Consider the following 15,247-nt stretch of genomic DNA (forward strand, 5'->3'; position numbering starts at 1 on the left):
GGCCCAAGGTTGAGACTTGACTCTCTAGAGTCTCCGCAGCCCTCTGCCCTTAAAGACAAAACGGAGACATGAGCCACCGTCCTTGCTTTGTGAATTCACAGGGGAAAACGGCATGCATGCTTAAGGTTCTGTCTGTCCATATAGAATTCCCGCAGAATCTGCTTGTAAAAAAGGGCAGGGGTCCTTTTGAGAGAAGTGAGTGTTTGCTGAAACACCCTTCCTCAGGAGGTAGAACTTTGTCTAGATCTTCAGTTGCACTTGGCTGCAATTTCTCCTTCCTTCCCGTTCCAGCCACCCAACCCCCTTCTCTTCTGCTCTGTTTCCCGTTTCATTTTCTGGCTTCTGCTCCTACAGAAAACAAGGAAGCAGAATCTTGTGCTCTCAAAGCCCTGACACTCTGGCTTTTTGGACTGGAAGGTGTCAGGATGGGATGGGAGGGGGTCGTGGGACTCCAAGGCTGTGAGTGAGAGGTGAAAGAGACAGCACTGAGCAGTTTGCCTTCAGAGCCTACAGTTAAAAATGGAGTCTGCTGAGCCACTAGAAGGAGAGAAGGCAAGGGAGACAGGCAGCCATGTGCCGGCCTCCAGAAAGAGCACATCTCCCACCTGGCATTAGGAAGAAAATACCTCACACTATAAGGCAACAGTTTTACCACAAAGATCTCTAAGCTGATCAGTGTAAGCAATGTACATTCTAGAAACTTAACATTCAAGGGGATGACACCATTTTCGTCCTTGGAACTTGTCTGCCTCTGTATTTGCTGATTTTCTTGCCTGAAACATTATCACACCAGACTACCTTTTGCCTTCAGGGACAAACTACCCATCCGAATCCACCACCCTGTTCTGTCTGTCCCTGTTTTAACATCATCCACTTCATCTTGTCCATGACATTTTGGTACTTGTTTTCCTCTTTTGGAAAAATTAGCTTCTGTATATAATGGAAGACCAGGGCAATCTTTCACCCAAGTGTTAGAGCACTTGAGAGGCAGCTTGGACAGGGAGTATGAGACATTTGTCCTAGACTTTATCACTAGCACCACAGAAATAACAGCAACAAAACCCACTGTACTTTGTCTGTTTTGTGTCTGCTGAATTTAACTTGATTTTAACTTGATGCCGTATTTTACAGACAAGGAAACTAAGGCTCACTAAGGGAAGTGGCCAAGGCCACAAATGTTTTGAAGTCAGGTCCCAGCCTTCCAAGTTGGTTCAATTAATATATTGTTGAGAACAGTCTCTTGAAAAACAAAACAAAACAAAACAAAAAACAAAACAAAAAAAAAAAAAAAGAGAAGAGTCTTACTATGTAGCCTAGGCTGGCCTCAAACTCATGGTCCTCCCTACCACAGCCTCCTGAGGGCTAGGGTTATTTACACGTGTGAGGCACCATGCCCAACTGCTTCATTTTACTGTAACTGTTCCCAAGTTTACACCTGTTTACCTCTTCCTGGCTAAGGACCTTTAGGAACTGTATTTCGTATCATATATAAGGCATAGCAAGTCCTAATAGCACCTACCTTCTTTTTCTTCCAATGGAGCCATACCATGACCCAGGCAATGGGGAAGTCCCCCTGAGGAAGATGTGTTCAGTCCTTGCCCTCATAGGATTTTTGCTTAAGTAGCATAAAATACTCTTTAAAAACAAGCTGTCCTAACCCTATGCCCAGAGAACAGTTCTCCCACGAGAGAGAAGTCAGGTTACCTCCCTGAAGCAATCTGATAACTTTATTCCTCCTTGTAGTTTCCCTACCTTGTCCCTGCTCCCACACCTGAGGTGACCTGGGCCTCAGACGGAGGGGAGGGGAAGGCAGGGGAGAAACAGCCCAGTGTATGTATCTGTTCTCTCTAGTTGTATTTCCGGGCATTAAGCTTTTTAACCCCCCCTAATTCTGAGATTGCAGTAGCTGACTCTGATTTGAAACAAGACACTGGACTCAAAAAGCCTTAGTGATGAAAAGGACCACAGTTTGTGCTTTCTTTATTGGTTGTTCAAGACGGTTTCTCTATGTAGCCCTGGCTGTCCTGAAACTGGCTCTGTAGATCAAACTGGGCTCAAACTCACCGAGATCTGCCTGCCTCTGCCTCCTGAGTGCTAAGATTGAAGGCATGTGCCACCACTGCCTGGCCACCCTCTGATTCCTTACCATCTACAGTCAGTGGGCTAGTCTAAGGCTCGTGATGAACAGAAGTCATACCTTTCCAGAACTTGATACTTCTTTTGGCTGAACATAAAAAATCACCGACTGATAGTTTCCAAGGATGCAAGGTGGTATTTACAGCCATCTTGACATCAGAGATGACACCAATTAGGTCTCAGACATTTGCTAAAAGTATCCTGTTTGACCTCTGCCATGTCACTTGAAGATGCTCACCCACCCCAGATTACTAAGACCTGTCTCCAGGTGCAGTTACCAAACATGGATGCTTCAAAAACTACAGTCATGTTACTAAAACACTTCCTTCAGTGTTTGCCTTTCAATAGTTAGAAACCTTGACTCCACTGAGAGGCATGGTGGGAAGGCCTTAGCCCCTTGGGGGTGGCAGTGGCTGCCAAGCAAAGGAGCCAATGAGTTTCAGAGTATTGTTTAGGCAGGACTTGGCTGCTGTCCAGCTCTGAAAGAAGGTTAAGGTCATTTGGGGGTGGGGGAGGGAGGAGCCTGGGAAAAGAACTACTAGCCACACCCCGGGTTCTCTACTGGCCAGGTTCTATTTACTTCTCAAAAGCCAATTACTCACAGCTCACTGGTCAGCAGTCCTCTTTGCCAGTGGTTCCAGTCAGAAACTGGAGACTGGGCTAGGTTGTCCCCGGAATTGCAGGAGAGCAGATGAAAGGAGCCCAGGAAACCGAACTCCTAGGTAATGCTCCACACACAGCCCAGAAATGCACTTTCTAGACTAGGAAGCGGGAACTTAAGAGTTCCATTACAAAAATAGCTACTGGTATTACTAAGTAAAATAAAGATATGAAAAGTCCCTCCCCCACCCCCTTTAAAATGAGAAACCATCTTGGTTGTCAAAGGTTTCTTCCTCAGTAAGTTCTTATTCCTCATTCTTAATATTAACAGCCACATCAAGTCTGACGACAAGTCTGAGGAGCACTTGCCTAAAATTCTTGAGACACTTTTGCCTCATGCCAAAGACAATAGAAACCAACCTCCCAGTGGAAGCTGTGGATGGAGGAAGTGTGGAGTGCCACTTGCTGGGAAGAACTAGGACCTTGGTCTGAGGGCCTTCGTTTGCATATGAAAGGGAGCCCTTACACTTACCTCAAGGGTGTTGTAGGACTATTTGCAATATATTTTGTTCAGTTGATAGGTGTGCATCAGAAAACAGTCTCAGGTCTCCCTAAGTTTTTATAATCATCTTTTGTTAGCATCTTATTGTTCCAGGAAAAAAAAAATCTGAACTTTAATTTTGTCCACTTTCCTAAGGGAAGGAATGATAGAGGGATGAAGAGAAAGGAGATATTATAAAACTGACCTAAAAGCAACTGCATCTGTTGCTATGATGCCACTCAGCTAGTTATTAAGGAAATGCGGTGTGCTAGGGCGTGTCAGGAAGGTATGGAGCCATGAGCCTCACAAACTATGTCTGTATTTCAGTGGAAGATGGCAGAGAAGTAAGGAAAGCAAGATGGGGAGAGAAAGGAGGGAAAACACTTTTGTGTATGAGCGTTTTGCCAGCATTTGTGTGCCTGGTGCCCATGGAGGCCAGATAAGGGCCTAAGAACCCCTGGGACTGCAGTTACAAACATTAGTAAGCTCCCATATCAGTGCTGGGAACCGAACCTGGTCTTCAGCCAGTGCTCTTTACTGATTCTCAGTATCTATGCTGGACAGCTCACAACTGGCTGTAACTTCAGGAAATCCAGTATTCCCTTTTGGATTTTTAACCCTTTAACCACCTCAGACTGTAATTTAAAATAAAGTGTTTAATACCAGGTTACCTAGCAAGTTTGAGGCCTGAGCTACATGAGCCCTTGTCTCAACATAAATGTGATCAGGAATATGGGACTGAGTATTCCCGTGTGTGTTCCTGTGCAAGTGAAGGCCAGAGGAAAATTCAAAAGTAGGGGAAAGAGGGTTCTCTCCTAGCATGTGGGTCTTGGGGAACTGGGGTGTGAACTCAGGTCATTAGGTTGGGCAAGAAGTATCTTTAGAAGTTGAGTCATCTTGCTAGCCGACTCTCTTTTCAGAGGTTGAGCCCTAACTCTAAGCCTCGGACATGTAAGGCAACATGTTCTACGACGCATGTCTGACATACGAACAAAGGCAAGATGAGAATGTGAGCGGTGTATGCAACTATCTGCTGAGAGTGTTCTGCTGTGGTAGAACATAAAGTACAACTCCAAGGTGGAAACTGGACAGTAGAGCACAAGAGGGTAGGAGCCAGCCAGATGAATGACAGGACAAAGAAGTCTCATGACATAAAGGCTTTGGATCCCTTCCCTCCCCCAACTCCCCATTTTTGAGAGACTATGTAGACCAAGTTGACCTGTAAGTCTAGGCAGCCTGGCCTCTGCCTGAGTTCTTAGGACTTAAGGTGCATGTCACTATACCTAGGAGTTGAGTTTTTTTCATGCCTTGAGTATTATAGGAGTTTGCTCCGACTTTTAATGGCTTCCTGTGGTTGTATGTTTGTACCCAAAACAAAGCACAGGATGAGAAGGCTACTTTAAGAACTTAAGAACTGCTGGGCAGTGGTGGTGCACGCCTTTAGTCCCAGCGCTTGGGAGGCAGAGGCAGGCGGATTTCTGAGTTCGAGGCCAGCCTGGTCTACAGAGTGAGTTCCAGGACAGCCAGGGCTACACAGAGAAACCCTGTCTCGAAAAACCAAAAGAACTTGAGAACTATGTGACAGTGATGAACTTCTGGTGGCAGTGGCTAGACTTGAGGGTACTTTCCTCAAGAGTGACAACTGGATGTAGAAGAGTAAAGAGTCCAGCGTGATACCATAGGCCTTTAATCTCAGGAGGCAGAAGCAGGAAGATCTCACAGACCTCTTGTGTTCAGGCCAGCCTGTTCTGCAAGGTGAGTTCTACAACAAACTCAACTACAGTGAGACCTTGTCTCAAAAGTCACACAAACATCAAAAAGAAATGTGTAAAAGAATTTTTCAGGCCAAACATCAAAGTTTGGACGTGCTATTTACTGCAAAAACTTTGAGAAAAATATGCTTCCAGACCAGTTTCACACACAGGCACATTTTTTTCTCCCACGAGAACGCCAGATTGCAGATCTAACTGCTTCTAGGTAAAGGCTATTTCTCTTTTGTCAACCACTACTTAGGAGAGAATATTAGGGGTGTTCAGGAGAACAGGACTCCTCACACTCTACAGAAGGTCAAGGTTTTTTTGGTTTTTTTTTTGGTTTTTCGAGACAGGGTTTCTCTATGTAGCCCTGGCTGTCCTGGAACTCACTCTGTAGACCAGGCTGGCCTCGAACTCAGAAATCCGCCTGCCTCTGCCTCCCAAGTGCTAGGATTAAAGGCGTGCACCACCACCGCCCGGCAGCTTCTATTACTTTTAAAAATTATTTTATTGAGGCAGGATCTAACCTGGCTAAAGATTTTGTTTAGTTTTATGTATGTGCACTGTCCTGTGTACATGGGCCCCACAGAATCAGACTGTGCTACATGTGGTGGTGTTGGATCATCCCTGGAACTGGAGTTACAGAAAGATGGTTGTAAGCTACAAAGTGAGTGCTGAGATTGAGCCTGGGACCTACATAAAAGCAAGAGTTCTTAATCACTGAGCGTTCTCTCTCCAAAGATTTAGTTCTGTCTCTCTCTCTCTCTGTCTCTCTCTCTCTCTCTCTCTCTCTCTGTCTCTCTCTCTCTCCCTCTCTCTCTCTCTCTGTGTGTGTTCTGTCCCCAGTCCATGTGGATACAGGTATAGGAGGCCGCGTCAGAAGGGTCAGATCCCATGGTATCGGACAGGAGGCTGTCAGCCACCAAAGATGAGTCCTCCTAAAAGTGCTGTGCTGCCTATCTTTCTAGCCACAGGTAAAGCTCTTAAATAATTTGAAAATAAAAAAAGCCTCACAAAGTCTTACCAAGATTTAATGTACATTTATTCTTAACACGTGGAACATATAGTATAAAGATTTCATACTGAATAAATGATATTCATTAAGCCAAAAAAGGAAAAAAAGGAGGAATTTACATCAAGTTTTTAGCTACATTGTTGAAATACAAATATGCAGATTTTATCACTGAAAAAATCTCAATTGTGTTTCTTCATCAGGAACTTCAACTGAACCTAGAACTTTTTCACACCTCGATTAGAAAGGAAACAAAACAAAACAAAAACCCAGAAAAAAATAAACTGTAAGTTGATTGGCTGCTGAGACAGCAAGGACTTTTTACAGAGACCTGTAGAGCATCGCTCCAAGAGGGGCAATGTCTGGCAAGAGATTAAATAGCTGTGTCTCCTTGTGCAGGTCACCAACTTGTTAACTCGCCATACTATAAAGGGGCAGCTGGGAAGGGGACCAACCTGTGGAGATTCAAGGGTATGTGCAATGTACAACGTCATATATATACACACGTGGCAGCGCAGCCGCTGCAGCTAAAGGTTAAAACCAGTTCTAAGAGGTGATCTCAGGGTTATTCATACAATCAAGGAGGAGAGAAAGAGGTCAGGGTGTTGTAGGTTCACACATGATACTTTGGGGGAAAAGCCTTTTTTTATCTCCTCAACATTTAACTAAAAACATTTTTAAAAACTACAGCTTGCTGCTGACCCAGCGTCTTCCCTCGTTCCCATGTGAGACATTATTATTACAGTATGTTTACAGTATCAGGTGTACAGTACAGTACATGAGAGGATCTCCACTCTACTGCACAGGCCTCTCCAGTCAACAGGCTCTGCTCACAACTGCCAACTTCTTGGCTCCTGCGAGATTGTGAATGGACAGCGACAAACCACACAGCTCAGCAGTCACCTTTGTCCTTCAGGGTTTTTTTGTATTTTTTTTCCTTTTTTTTTTTTAACCATTAAAAACAGTTATGAAATGTGGCATCCCGCTGATGCAAGGACCGGGAAAGCCATTTTTTTTCCCCAAACTCACTGTAAACAACAGTAACTTTGGTTAAAATAAAAAAGTCTTCTATGTAGGCAGAGCTTTGTCTTTTCAATAGGGCAGGGTCCTGAGGGGAGCAGGTGAGGGTGAGGAACAGAAAGGTGTGAGGGAGTGAGGGTGGGGAGGAAAGAGAAATAGGAGAGGCTTTCCCAAGGGAGAAGCTGGACAGCACAGGGTAAACTGGATTCTGAGGTGGTTTTGCATAAATAAAGGGCAACAGTCAGTTTCTAAGTTCTCCACACACTCACACACACACGGGGAGGGGAGGTGTCCCACGGCTGTCATGACTGGCCAATCAAAAACAGTACATCACAAATGACTTGTGAAACCAATGAGTTCATCAATGGTGACACGGAGATGTCCAACAGCCGTGACTCATACAGAGTGAACTCTGAGTGGTTCTCGTCCACCTTGGCCAGGGCAAGCAGTGCTCGGGCAGCCCGCCGCATCATGTCCACACTTGTTGGTTCAAAGGGTGGGTTCTGCATATGGAGGAGGCTTGCCTGGCTCTGCTGGAACTGTGTGGCAGCAAGGCTGTCCTCCAGAAAACCCAGGAGGTTGCCGATGCTGCCCTTCTGCACTGCAATGGCCCGTGCTGCCAGGCTGTCCCCCTGTGCCAGATTTGCAAGCAGTACCACGGCCATCTCCCGGCACACTGGGTTCTTTCGGTCACTGAGGAAGCGCACCATGGTACTATACAACTTCTCCAGGCGGCTAAAAGGGGGCGTGGCCAGGATCAGGTCCACATTGTTGTCCTGGATGCTGAGTTTGCTGAGGGTTTCCAAGACCAATCTCTGGGGAGAGAGGACGGCATTGGGGCCTAAAGTTGAGAAAGGGTCCTGGGCTTCAGCTGAAGGGCAAACTGCCCAGTGTAGGAGTCCGTCCAGAACAGGCAGGCAGATGCTCTCAGGGTACGGGGATAGGTCCAACTGCCCCGAGATGTTGGCGAGGGTGACCAGTGTGTTTTCCCGGAGCATCTCCAAGCAGTCCCACCACCACTCCACTTTGTCACAGCTCACCCCTTGGTCCTGCTCCTCCTCCTTCTCATAAGTCAGTGGTGCCTGCTTCCGCTCTGGGTGCTTATGGTGCAGCAGGATCAGCTTGCCCAGGATAAGCAGCAGCCCTGGGTGTTTAGACATCTCAAAGTCGTTGCCTGGGACAAACGACAGGCTCCGGATGGTATTGGAGACACAGACACAGCGCTTAGCAAGGGAATCTTGCCAGTCCAGAAGGGTACACAGTGGGGTCTCATCCTTACTGTGAGGTTCGTCCTCTAAAATTTTGATGTTTCGGTGGCTCTGTGCTGGGTTAATGCCAAATGGAAACTTGCTGCTTTCCTTGGTGGCCTCTGCACTCTTTGTTCCCTCATCGGTCAATGTGCTAGACCGGGTGGACAACATGTCATCCATAGTGGCTGTGATCCTTTTTTCTGGAAGGCCATCAGGCGGGGGGCCCTCCTGCTCAGTTGTCCCTGGTGTACCCTCTGCTGTCGTGAGGTGTTTCCGAGGGGGTATTAGGCAGGGCACAGAAGGCCGGGAAGGCAGCAGTTCTATCTTGCTTTCAAAGTGGGTCTGGATGTGCTCAGTGGTGTCCCCACCACCAATCCTCCAGTGGAGCAGGCCACTGTCAAACTCCTGCACACGCCCCAGCTTATCTGAGCAGTCCACCACAAATGGGTCATTCTTCTGCACAATCTTTACTGGAAGCTTGTCAAACTTACTGACTAGCTTCTCCTCACTATTCTCTGAAGATGGCTTGTCCTTGCCCAAAAAGGCCATCTCCTCATCATTTCCAACCCCTTCTTCCTCTTCCTCCTCCAGTTTAGGATCTAGGCGTTCTTCTTCCTCTTCTTCCTCTGTGGGGGCTGGACTAGACACCTTGGTGAATCTCCCAGGGTCTAGTAATGTTCTCTGTCCTGGGTCCCCCACCTCATACTCCTTTAAAATGCCAAAGATTTCAATCAGGCATCGACGAAAATATTCCACAAGGAGCTCTAGCAATCCTGGGAGCTGAAAGAGAGAGAAAAGGAAATAAAGGATGGGAAAAATTCTTGACAGGAGTCCCTAAAATCCTGTCCAGCTCTCCCTCTCCCCACTTCCTTCCTTTCTTTCCTTCCTTTCTTTCTAGCTCAACACATTTCTCTCATGTAGGAAGGAGGCAGAGCTGTTTCCATTCTAAAGGGTTCTCCACACGCTGCTCTTTACTTCTCTAGAACCACTTCCTTCCCAAAGAAAAGGAACAAAGTTTTCTTTGACCCAAACAATGGTCACATAAGGCTGCTTCCAGCAGGCTACAGTCTATTACTTCACCTGTCAGCAACACCCAATCCGTTTAAAACACTTCTTTCTGAATGTATGCTGTGTTTTTCACTAGGCATCTGGTGACTTCCATTGTCCTTTTAAGGTGATCTGTTATCTCATGGCCATATGGAGCCCAAGTCTAAGCTGGGATGACTCCCTTCCCAACATGAGCAAGAAAAGGAAATGCACTGGCAACGGATGTTCATCTACTCTCCACTAGTGTCTAGTCACGTTAACTTTTGCCTGAAATCCATCCATCCACCTGATTATTAGAATTGTAAAGATCTTGGTTTAATGCTGCTTTTCCCAGAAATTAGCTGTATGAAATGATGACAAAGCCCTAAGCATTGTAAAGTTGGTCATGGCATATTGGAAGTGCACAAAATGTATCCCTTACTTTCTGGTGGACAAGACTATTATAGAATGGAAATAATCATGCTTTCAACATCTATGGTGAACCACAAATATAATTCAAGGGTTTGGGAGACTGAGGCAGAGGTCTGTAGTTCAAGGCCAGCCCGGCATATATAGTGAGTTCCAGACTAGCATGAACTACAATGTGATATCCTTTATCAAAAAATCACAACCTATATAAAGGCAGGCTTTGTAACCAGAAAGATGCTGACAGCTATGTGAACCTGGGCAAAAATAAGACTGTGAGTGGATGTGCACTTGATCCAGCACTTGGGAGGTAGAGGCAGGTGGATTTCTGTAAGTTTGGGTCCCATACAAAGTAAGTTCTAAGTCAGCCAGGGATACAGTAAAACTGTTTCAGAAAACCAAAATGAATCTTGAGTGCATTAGCTCAACTCTCCTGTAAAAATGACACTGTGAAACAACAGTCAACAAAGCAAGAACACATTAATCTGATGAAGTGTCCTCTAGTTGGTTCCTCCATCAACAAATGGGAACAAAGATTCAAATATACATTGACATACACAGTAGTAGGAGCTGAAGATGGATCAACAGTTAAGAGCACTGGCTGCTCTTCCTGAAAATAAAAGTTAGATTCCCAGCACCCACAGACATGTCACACCCATTCAAGAAGACTAAGATCAGCAATTCTTTTATTTAAGCGTAGAAATAGAGAGGGGAGGGGAGGAAGGGAACCACACAAATCACTAATAGATACTACCATACTTTTCCTGGTAGACTGGAAATGTCCCCAGTAGTCTATCTTCTTTACTTCTGCCATCATCATAATAATAGTAATAATTTTTCTGTAACATACGAAATCTCATGTGTCCCATGCTAGTCCCAAACTGTCTAGATAACCAAAGATGACTTTGAACTTCTGATCTCCTACCTACAGCTCCCAAGTGCTGGGATTATGTGTGCACCACCACCCTGTTTTATGTGCTACTAGAAGTCCATCTCTGGGCTATGAGCATGTTAGGGAAACATCTTACAATCTAACTGACAACCCCACTCTCCAGGCTTGAAGTTCTTTTTAATTAAAGAAAAAAGGAAATGAAAGAAGGACAGTGGTCCTGGTGTATGCCTTTAGTCCCAGCACTTGGGAGGATGAGTGAGTCAGGAAGAGCTCAAAATTTGAGTCCAGCCTGGTCTATAGCCAGGGGTAAACACAGAAACCCTGTCTTGAAAAAAAATTAATAAATGAACGAGAGGAAGCATTATGGAAGGAGGGAGACGGCCTCTGGAGTCGGGTCTTTCTCTTTAGAGCTTTCTCTGGGAACTGAACCCAGGTTCCAGTGACAAATGCCTTTGTACACAGAGCCATCTTGCTGGATCCTTACCAGTAACAAAAAGTTTCTCCCAGCTGTGCAGAGTGCCTTTAATCCCACTATTTAGGAGCAGGTGCATCTCTTGAGTCTACAAATCAAGTTCCACTACAGCCAGGAAGGGGTGCGTGTGTACCCTACACACACACACACACACACACACACACACACACACAATCTCATAAAACAAAAGCAAATCTCCTGCTGAACATGGTAGTTTAGGGATGCTAAGACAGAAGCACCATGTTTTGTGGCTGCCTCCATACAAGTAACTTTATTAAGACCCTGTGTCAAAACAACAAGCCCCCTAAAGAATAATGAAATCCTTTCTCCCAAATAAAATTCCTTTTGACAGGACAGCCAGAGCTCTAAAGAGAAATCCTATATTTCTTGTTTCAGTTTTTTTGTTTTTTTGTTTTTTTTTGAGACAGGGTTTCTCTGTGTAGTCCTGGCTGTCCTGGAACTCACTTTTTAGACCAGGCTGGCCTCCATCTCAGAAATTAGCCTGCCTCTGCTTCCCAAGTACTGGGATTAAAGGCGTGCACCACCACTGCCCGGTGAGAAACCCTGTCTTGAAAGCAACAACTGAGTTCCTTTTGAACTCAGTCTTTACAACTCATGTAAGTTACCACTGCTTCCAATGCTCCATCCCCACTTGGGGGTCAAGGGACACAAACTGCAAGCAAGAAGTCTTCCAGCACAGTGACAAGGGCCAAGGATGTCTTCGTTTCTGCTGTGACATAGTTTTATCTGTATCAACAGTACCTTCCCCACCTTGCCCAGACTCTACTCACCTGGCTGAGGTTGAAGGTCATGATGCTGTTGTCATCATACAGTAGGATGTTAATGGTGTCTAACGCCCACGTGCTCTCTGCCAGGAGCCCAGACTTGAGGGACATCATTACCCGCCATGCCTCCGGGGTTCCTGAAATAAACCTCTGTGTTGTCCATCCACCAAGCCCCAGCTGGCTAGAGGCACCCCCAAGGCTGTTCCATTAGTCAGGCTAGTCTGACTTCATTGCTTCTAAGCTGTCTAGGACACCAGCATATGGCAGAGCCTTGAAGAAAAACCTGAAATCAGCTTATTTCTTCCATCCTCCAAATTCTTTGGCTTTCTTTTAGTAAATACTGTACCAGATTTAACCACATCCAGGATATTGGGATGGAGGGAACCATGTGAAAGATGGAAAGGGGTAGATTGAGCCACCTAGTCAGGGAGGTCTCCTTACCAATGTCTTTCATTGTGAGTCGCCTTCTCTGCTTCAACACAGGCTGTGTGGCCTCTACAGAGCCAGGTGGGAAGGTGATATCCCGCCGAATCATAGGTGGCTGCACAGGGGTAGGGGCTATGTGCGAAGCAGGCACTGGTGGACCTGCCTTTTGCATTTTCATCCCAGAGTGTAGGAATGGAGACTTGCTAGGAGAAGTACGGTTCTCCATGGGCCGGGGGAGGGGAGCAGGGCTGGATACCTGAGGAATGTGATTCTGCATGCTTGGTGGGGGCTGGTAATTAGATGGAGGGGGTCTTGTCATAGGGGGAACAGGGGCTGAAGGACCATACGGAGGCTGTCGTGTGCCATGGGCGGGCCATGGGCCTTCATGGTTGGCCCTCTGGTCTGTGTGGAGCATCTCATCTGTTCGGTTCACACCATGATACGCAGGACCCTGGGGGGCGGAGCCTGTGTTCTGCCGGTTGGCATAGTTGTAGGTCATGTCATTTCGCCCCTGCCACATGGTGCCTTGCTGAGCAACCTCAGCTGATGCCTGCATGGGGCCGCCCATCATTTGTGGTGGCATGTTCTGCTGGGCATTGGAACCAGGAGGTGCAGAGACTCGGTCTCGGCCAAACTGGAATGGAAATTGGTTCTGGGGGCCGCCTGCCGGTCGGCGCTCAGTAGCAGTGGTGGCAGTTGCAGGGTAGGCGTTGCTGTACTGGTTGTACACATCCTGCTGAGGGGAAGGCTGGGCAGCTTGTGGCTGGCTGGCAGACTGGGGCTGAGCTGTGGGCAGCTGCTGCTGCTGCGGCTGCCCTTGCCCAGCGCTATATGGCACGCTGTACATCTCCCCTTCGTGCCGCTTGGCAGGAGGGCCATACGTGCCATCCATTGGCCTCTTATAATTCTAAGACAGAGAAAGTAGAGGGGAAATTAATATTGTGTACCAAGTCACACAAAAGTCACCAGAGTCATGGACGGCTTCTGCTCATTAGATATTAACTCATTTCTTTGCCCCTCTGAAAGACAGGACAGATGCCAAGAAACCAAACACTTTGTAAATTATCTTTTGAAGCTGTTTCTGAGAGCAACCACTATTTTCTCTTCTAGAGTTCTCCTTTCAAATAGAAAAATAAATAAAACATCAAAAGTCAAAACAATCTCTGTTTCTAGCCCATTCAGAAGAGAGACCTGATAAACAAGGAACACACGTGACTCTCTAAGTAGAACTGCCTAGTTGGGTAAGAGGAATACCAACGTAGTAGCCAAAGTGAACTTTATAGAGTGCTACCAATTACACCTGGTTGCCTATTGCTTTCAAGGGGTGTACCAGTATATCCCCAACTACCTTTCTCACCTGCTGCTGCTGCTGATACATTGTGGTCTGCTGGCTGGGGAAGGGGCTGCTGGAAGGGGTGCCTTGGGTGGAGAATTGATTGCCATAGGAATCATGTCTGCAGAAGAGAAATGGGTCAGGGTAGAGAATCACAAAACCTGAGCAACATGGGCAGAGGAATCAGGATTTACTCACCGTTGCTGCTGCTGCGGCTGCTGCTGCGGCTGCTGCTGTGGGGGGTAGCGGCTAGGAGAATACATCCCCGAATCTGGGGTGGAAGGCATAAGATTTGGCTGAGGGGCTCCAGTGCCCATATTTCCTTCAGGCCCGAGTCCAGGCTCTGTCCTAAACAAAGTTGGAGAAGAGAATTGAGCACAGCATAGCTTCAGGGTAGCAGGGATAGTAGCACAAGTGCAGGGGCTCACCTCACTCTGTCGTAAGGACCTCCATAGGGATAGTGCTGTCGTGGTCCCATCGCCACGTTTCCCAGCCCAGGGCCAGCGGCACGGCTGTAGGGGTCCCCCATGCCGCCGTTGGGGCCCTGCCCTGAGGACATGAAGGGGTCACTTCCCGGAGCTGAGCACAGAGATGAAGGCAAGGAGTGAGAAAACCAACAGTTGGCAGGCTCGGCAATCCATACAACCCTACCCCACAGTTCCAGGGGACGGCTTCTTCCATTTCTTTCCTACATGCTAAGTAGAGAATGTCAAGTCTCAAGAGTGGCTAGGTGAAGCGAGTTCAAAGAGAAAAGGAGGAGGAGGGAGAAGAAGAAAAAAAAAAAGGTGGCTGGCCCAGAGGCGCAGTGGGATGATGCTAAGCTAGCATAAGTGATTTCCTAGCTTTAACCTCTAGCATCACCCCAGAAAGGAAAAGAGGGAAGGCAGGTAGGGAGAAGGGTATAGTGCGGGGACACACAGAGAAGCGTTTTAGAGGCTATTTCAGCAATACCACCACACTACTCAAACTCCCTAAGCATAAGCCAGCGTCAGTTACCTTTCCTCATGCTGCCATAAGGATCCTTATTTGGCTCATAGGACATGCGCCCCATCATGTCAGAGGTATTCATACTGGGCTGGTACCCAGGGTTTGGAGTCATGGAATTCCGCTGCTTCTGGAATGTGGGGTCACTTCCATCAGGAAAGGCATCCTGGATTCCAACTGAGTTGCTCCTGCTCCAGAGTGAGGAAAACTAATGAATCCCCCAACAGACAGAGCAATTCCTCAGTTAAGCCAAGAACCCCAGGAGACACAGGTGGGGCAAGTGAAGAGAGGGATGAACCACCCTTCGGTTAGCCAAATTTTACCTCCAGAGGCATGATTCCTGATCACGAGCCTTACCTCATGCCTGGTAAAGGGGGAATTTGACTGTGTGGTGTGGATGCTGGAGTTGGTGGCTTCAGGTCTCCTCCTTCTGCCATAGAACTGCTGGTGGACTGAGGAGTTTGTGGCCCCTGCATAGACCCTGATCCCGCTGTGGACAAAGATATAGAGTGAGCAGCTAACTAGAAAGAAAAGTATTTAACTCTTACATAATTATGAATGCTATAGAATGTATGTGTGTGTGCATGTTT

At 46.9% G+C, this 15,247-nt stretch overlaps 1 protein-coding gene across 2 annotated transcripts in view; it reads right to left on the bottom strand.

The window, feature by feature from the left end:
• Positions 1–6,046: 6,046 nt before the first annotated feature.
• The window catches only part of Arid1a (AT-rich interaction domain 1A), a 75,213-nt gene continuing 66,012 nt past the window's right edge, over positions 6,047–15,247 (bottom strand). Inside the window, exons 13-20 of one of the 2 annotated variants that reach the window (XM_028759547.1) lie at positions 15,015–15,147; positions 14,670–14,848; positions 14,102–14,252; positions 13,872–14,021; positions 13,698–13,794; positions 12,356–13,247; positions 11,921–12,051; positions 6,047–9,093 (exon numbers count right to left, since the gene is read on the bottom strand). In XM_028759547.1, the coding sequence (XP_028615380.1) occupies positions 7,366–9,093; positions 11,921–12,051; positions 12,356–13,247; positions 13,698–13,794; positions 13,872–14,021; positions 14,102–14,252; positions 14,670–14,848; positions 15,015–15,147 (3,461 nt within the window). In that variant the 3' untranslated portion in view covers positions 6,047–7,365. The remainder of the gene's footprint in view (positions 9,094–11,920; positions 12,052–12,355; positions 13,248–13,697; positions 13,795–13,871; positions 14,022–14,101; positions 14,253–14,669; positions 14,849–15,014; positions 15,148–15,247) is intronic. The other variant, XM_028759548.1, reaches the window with a different exon arrangement.

The sequence above is a fragment of the Grammomys surdaster genome, unplaced genomic scaffold (assembly GCF_004785775.1).
Source record: "Grammomys surdaster isolate TR1022 unplaced genomic scaffold, NIH_TR_1.0 126313, whole genome shotgun sequence".
Classification (NCBI taxonomy): domain Eukaryota; kingdom Metazoa; phylum Chordata; class Mammalia; order Rodentia; family Muridae; genus Grammomys; species Grammomys surdaster.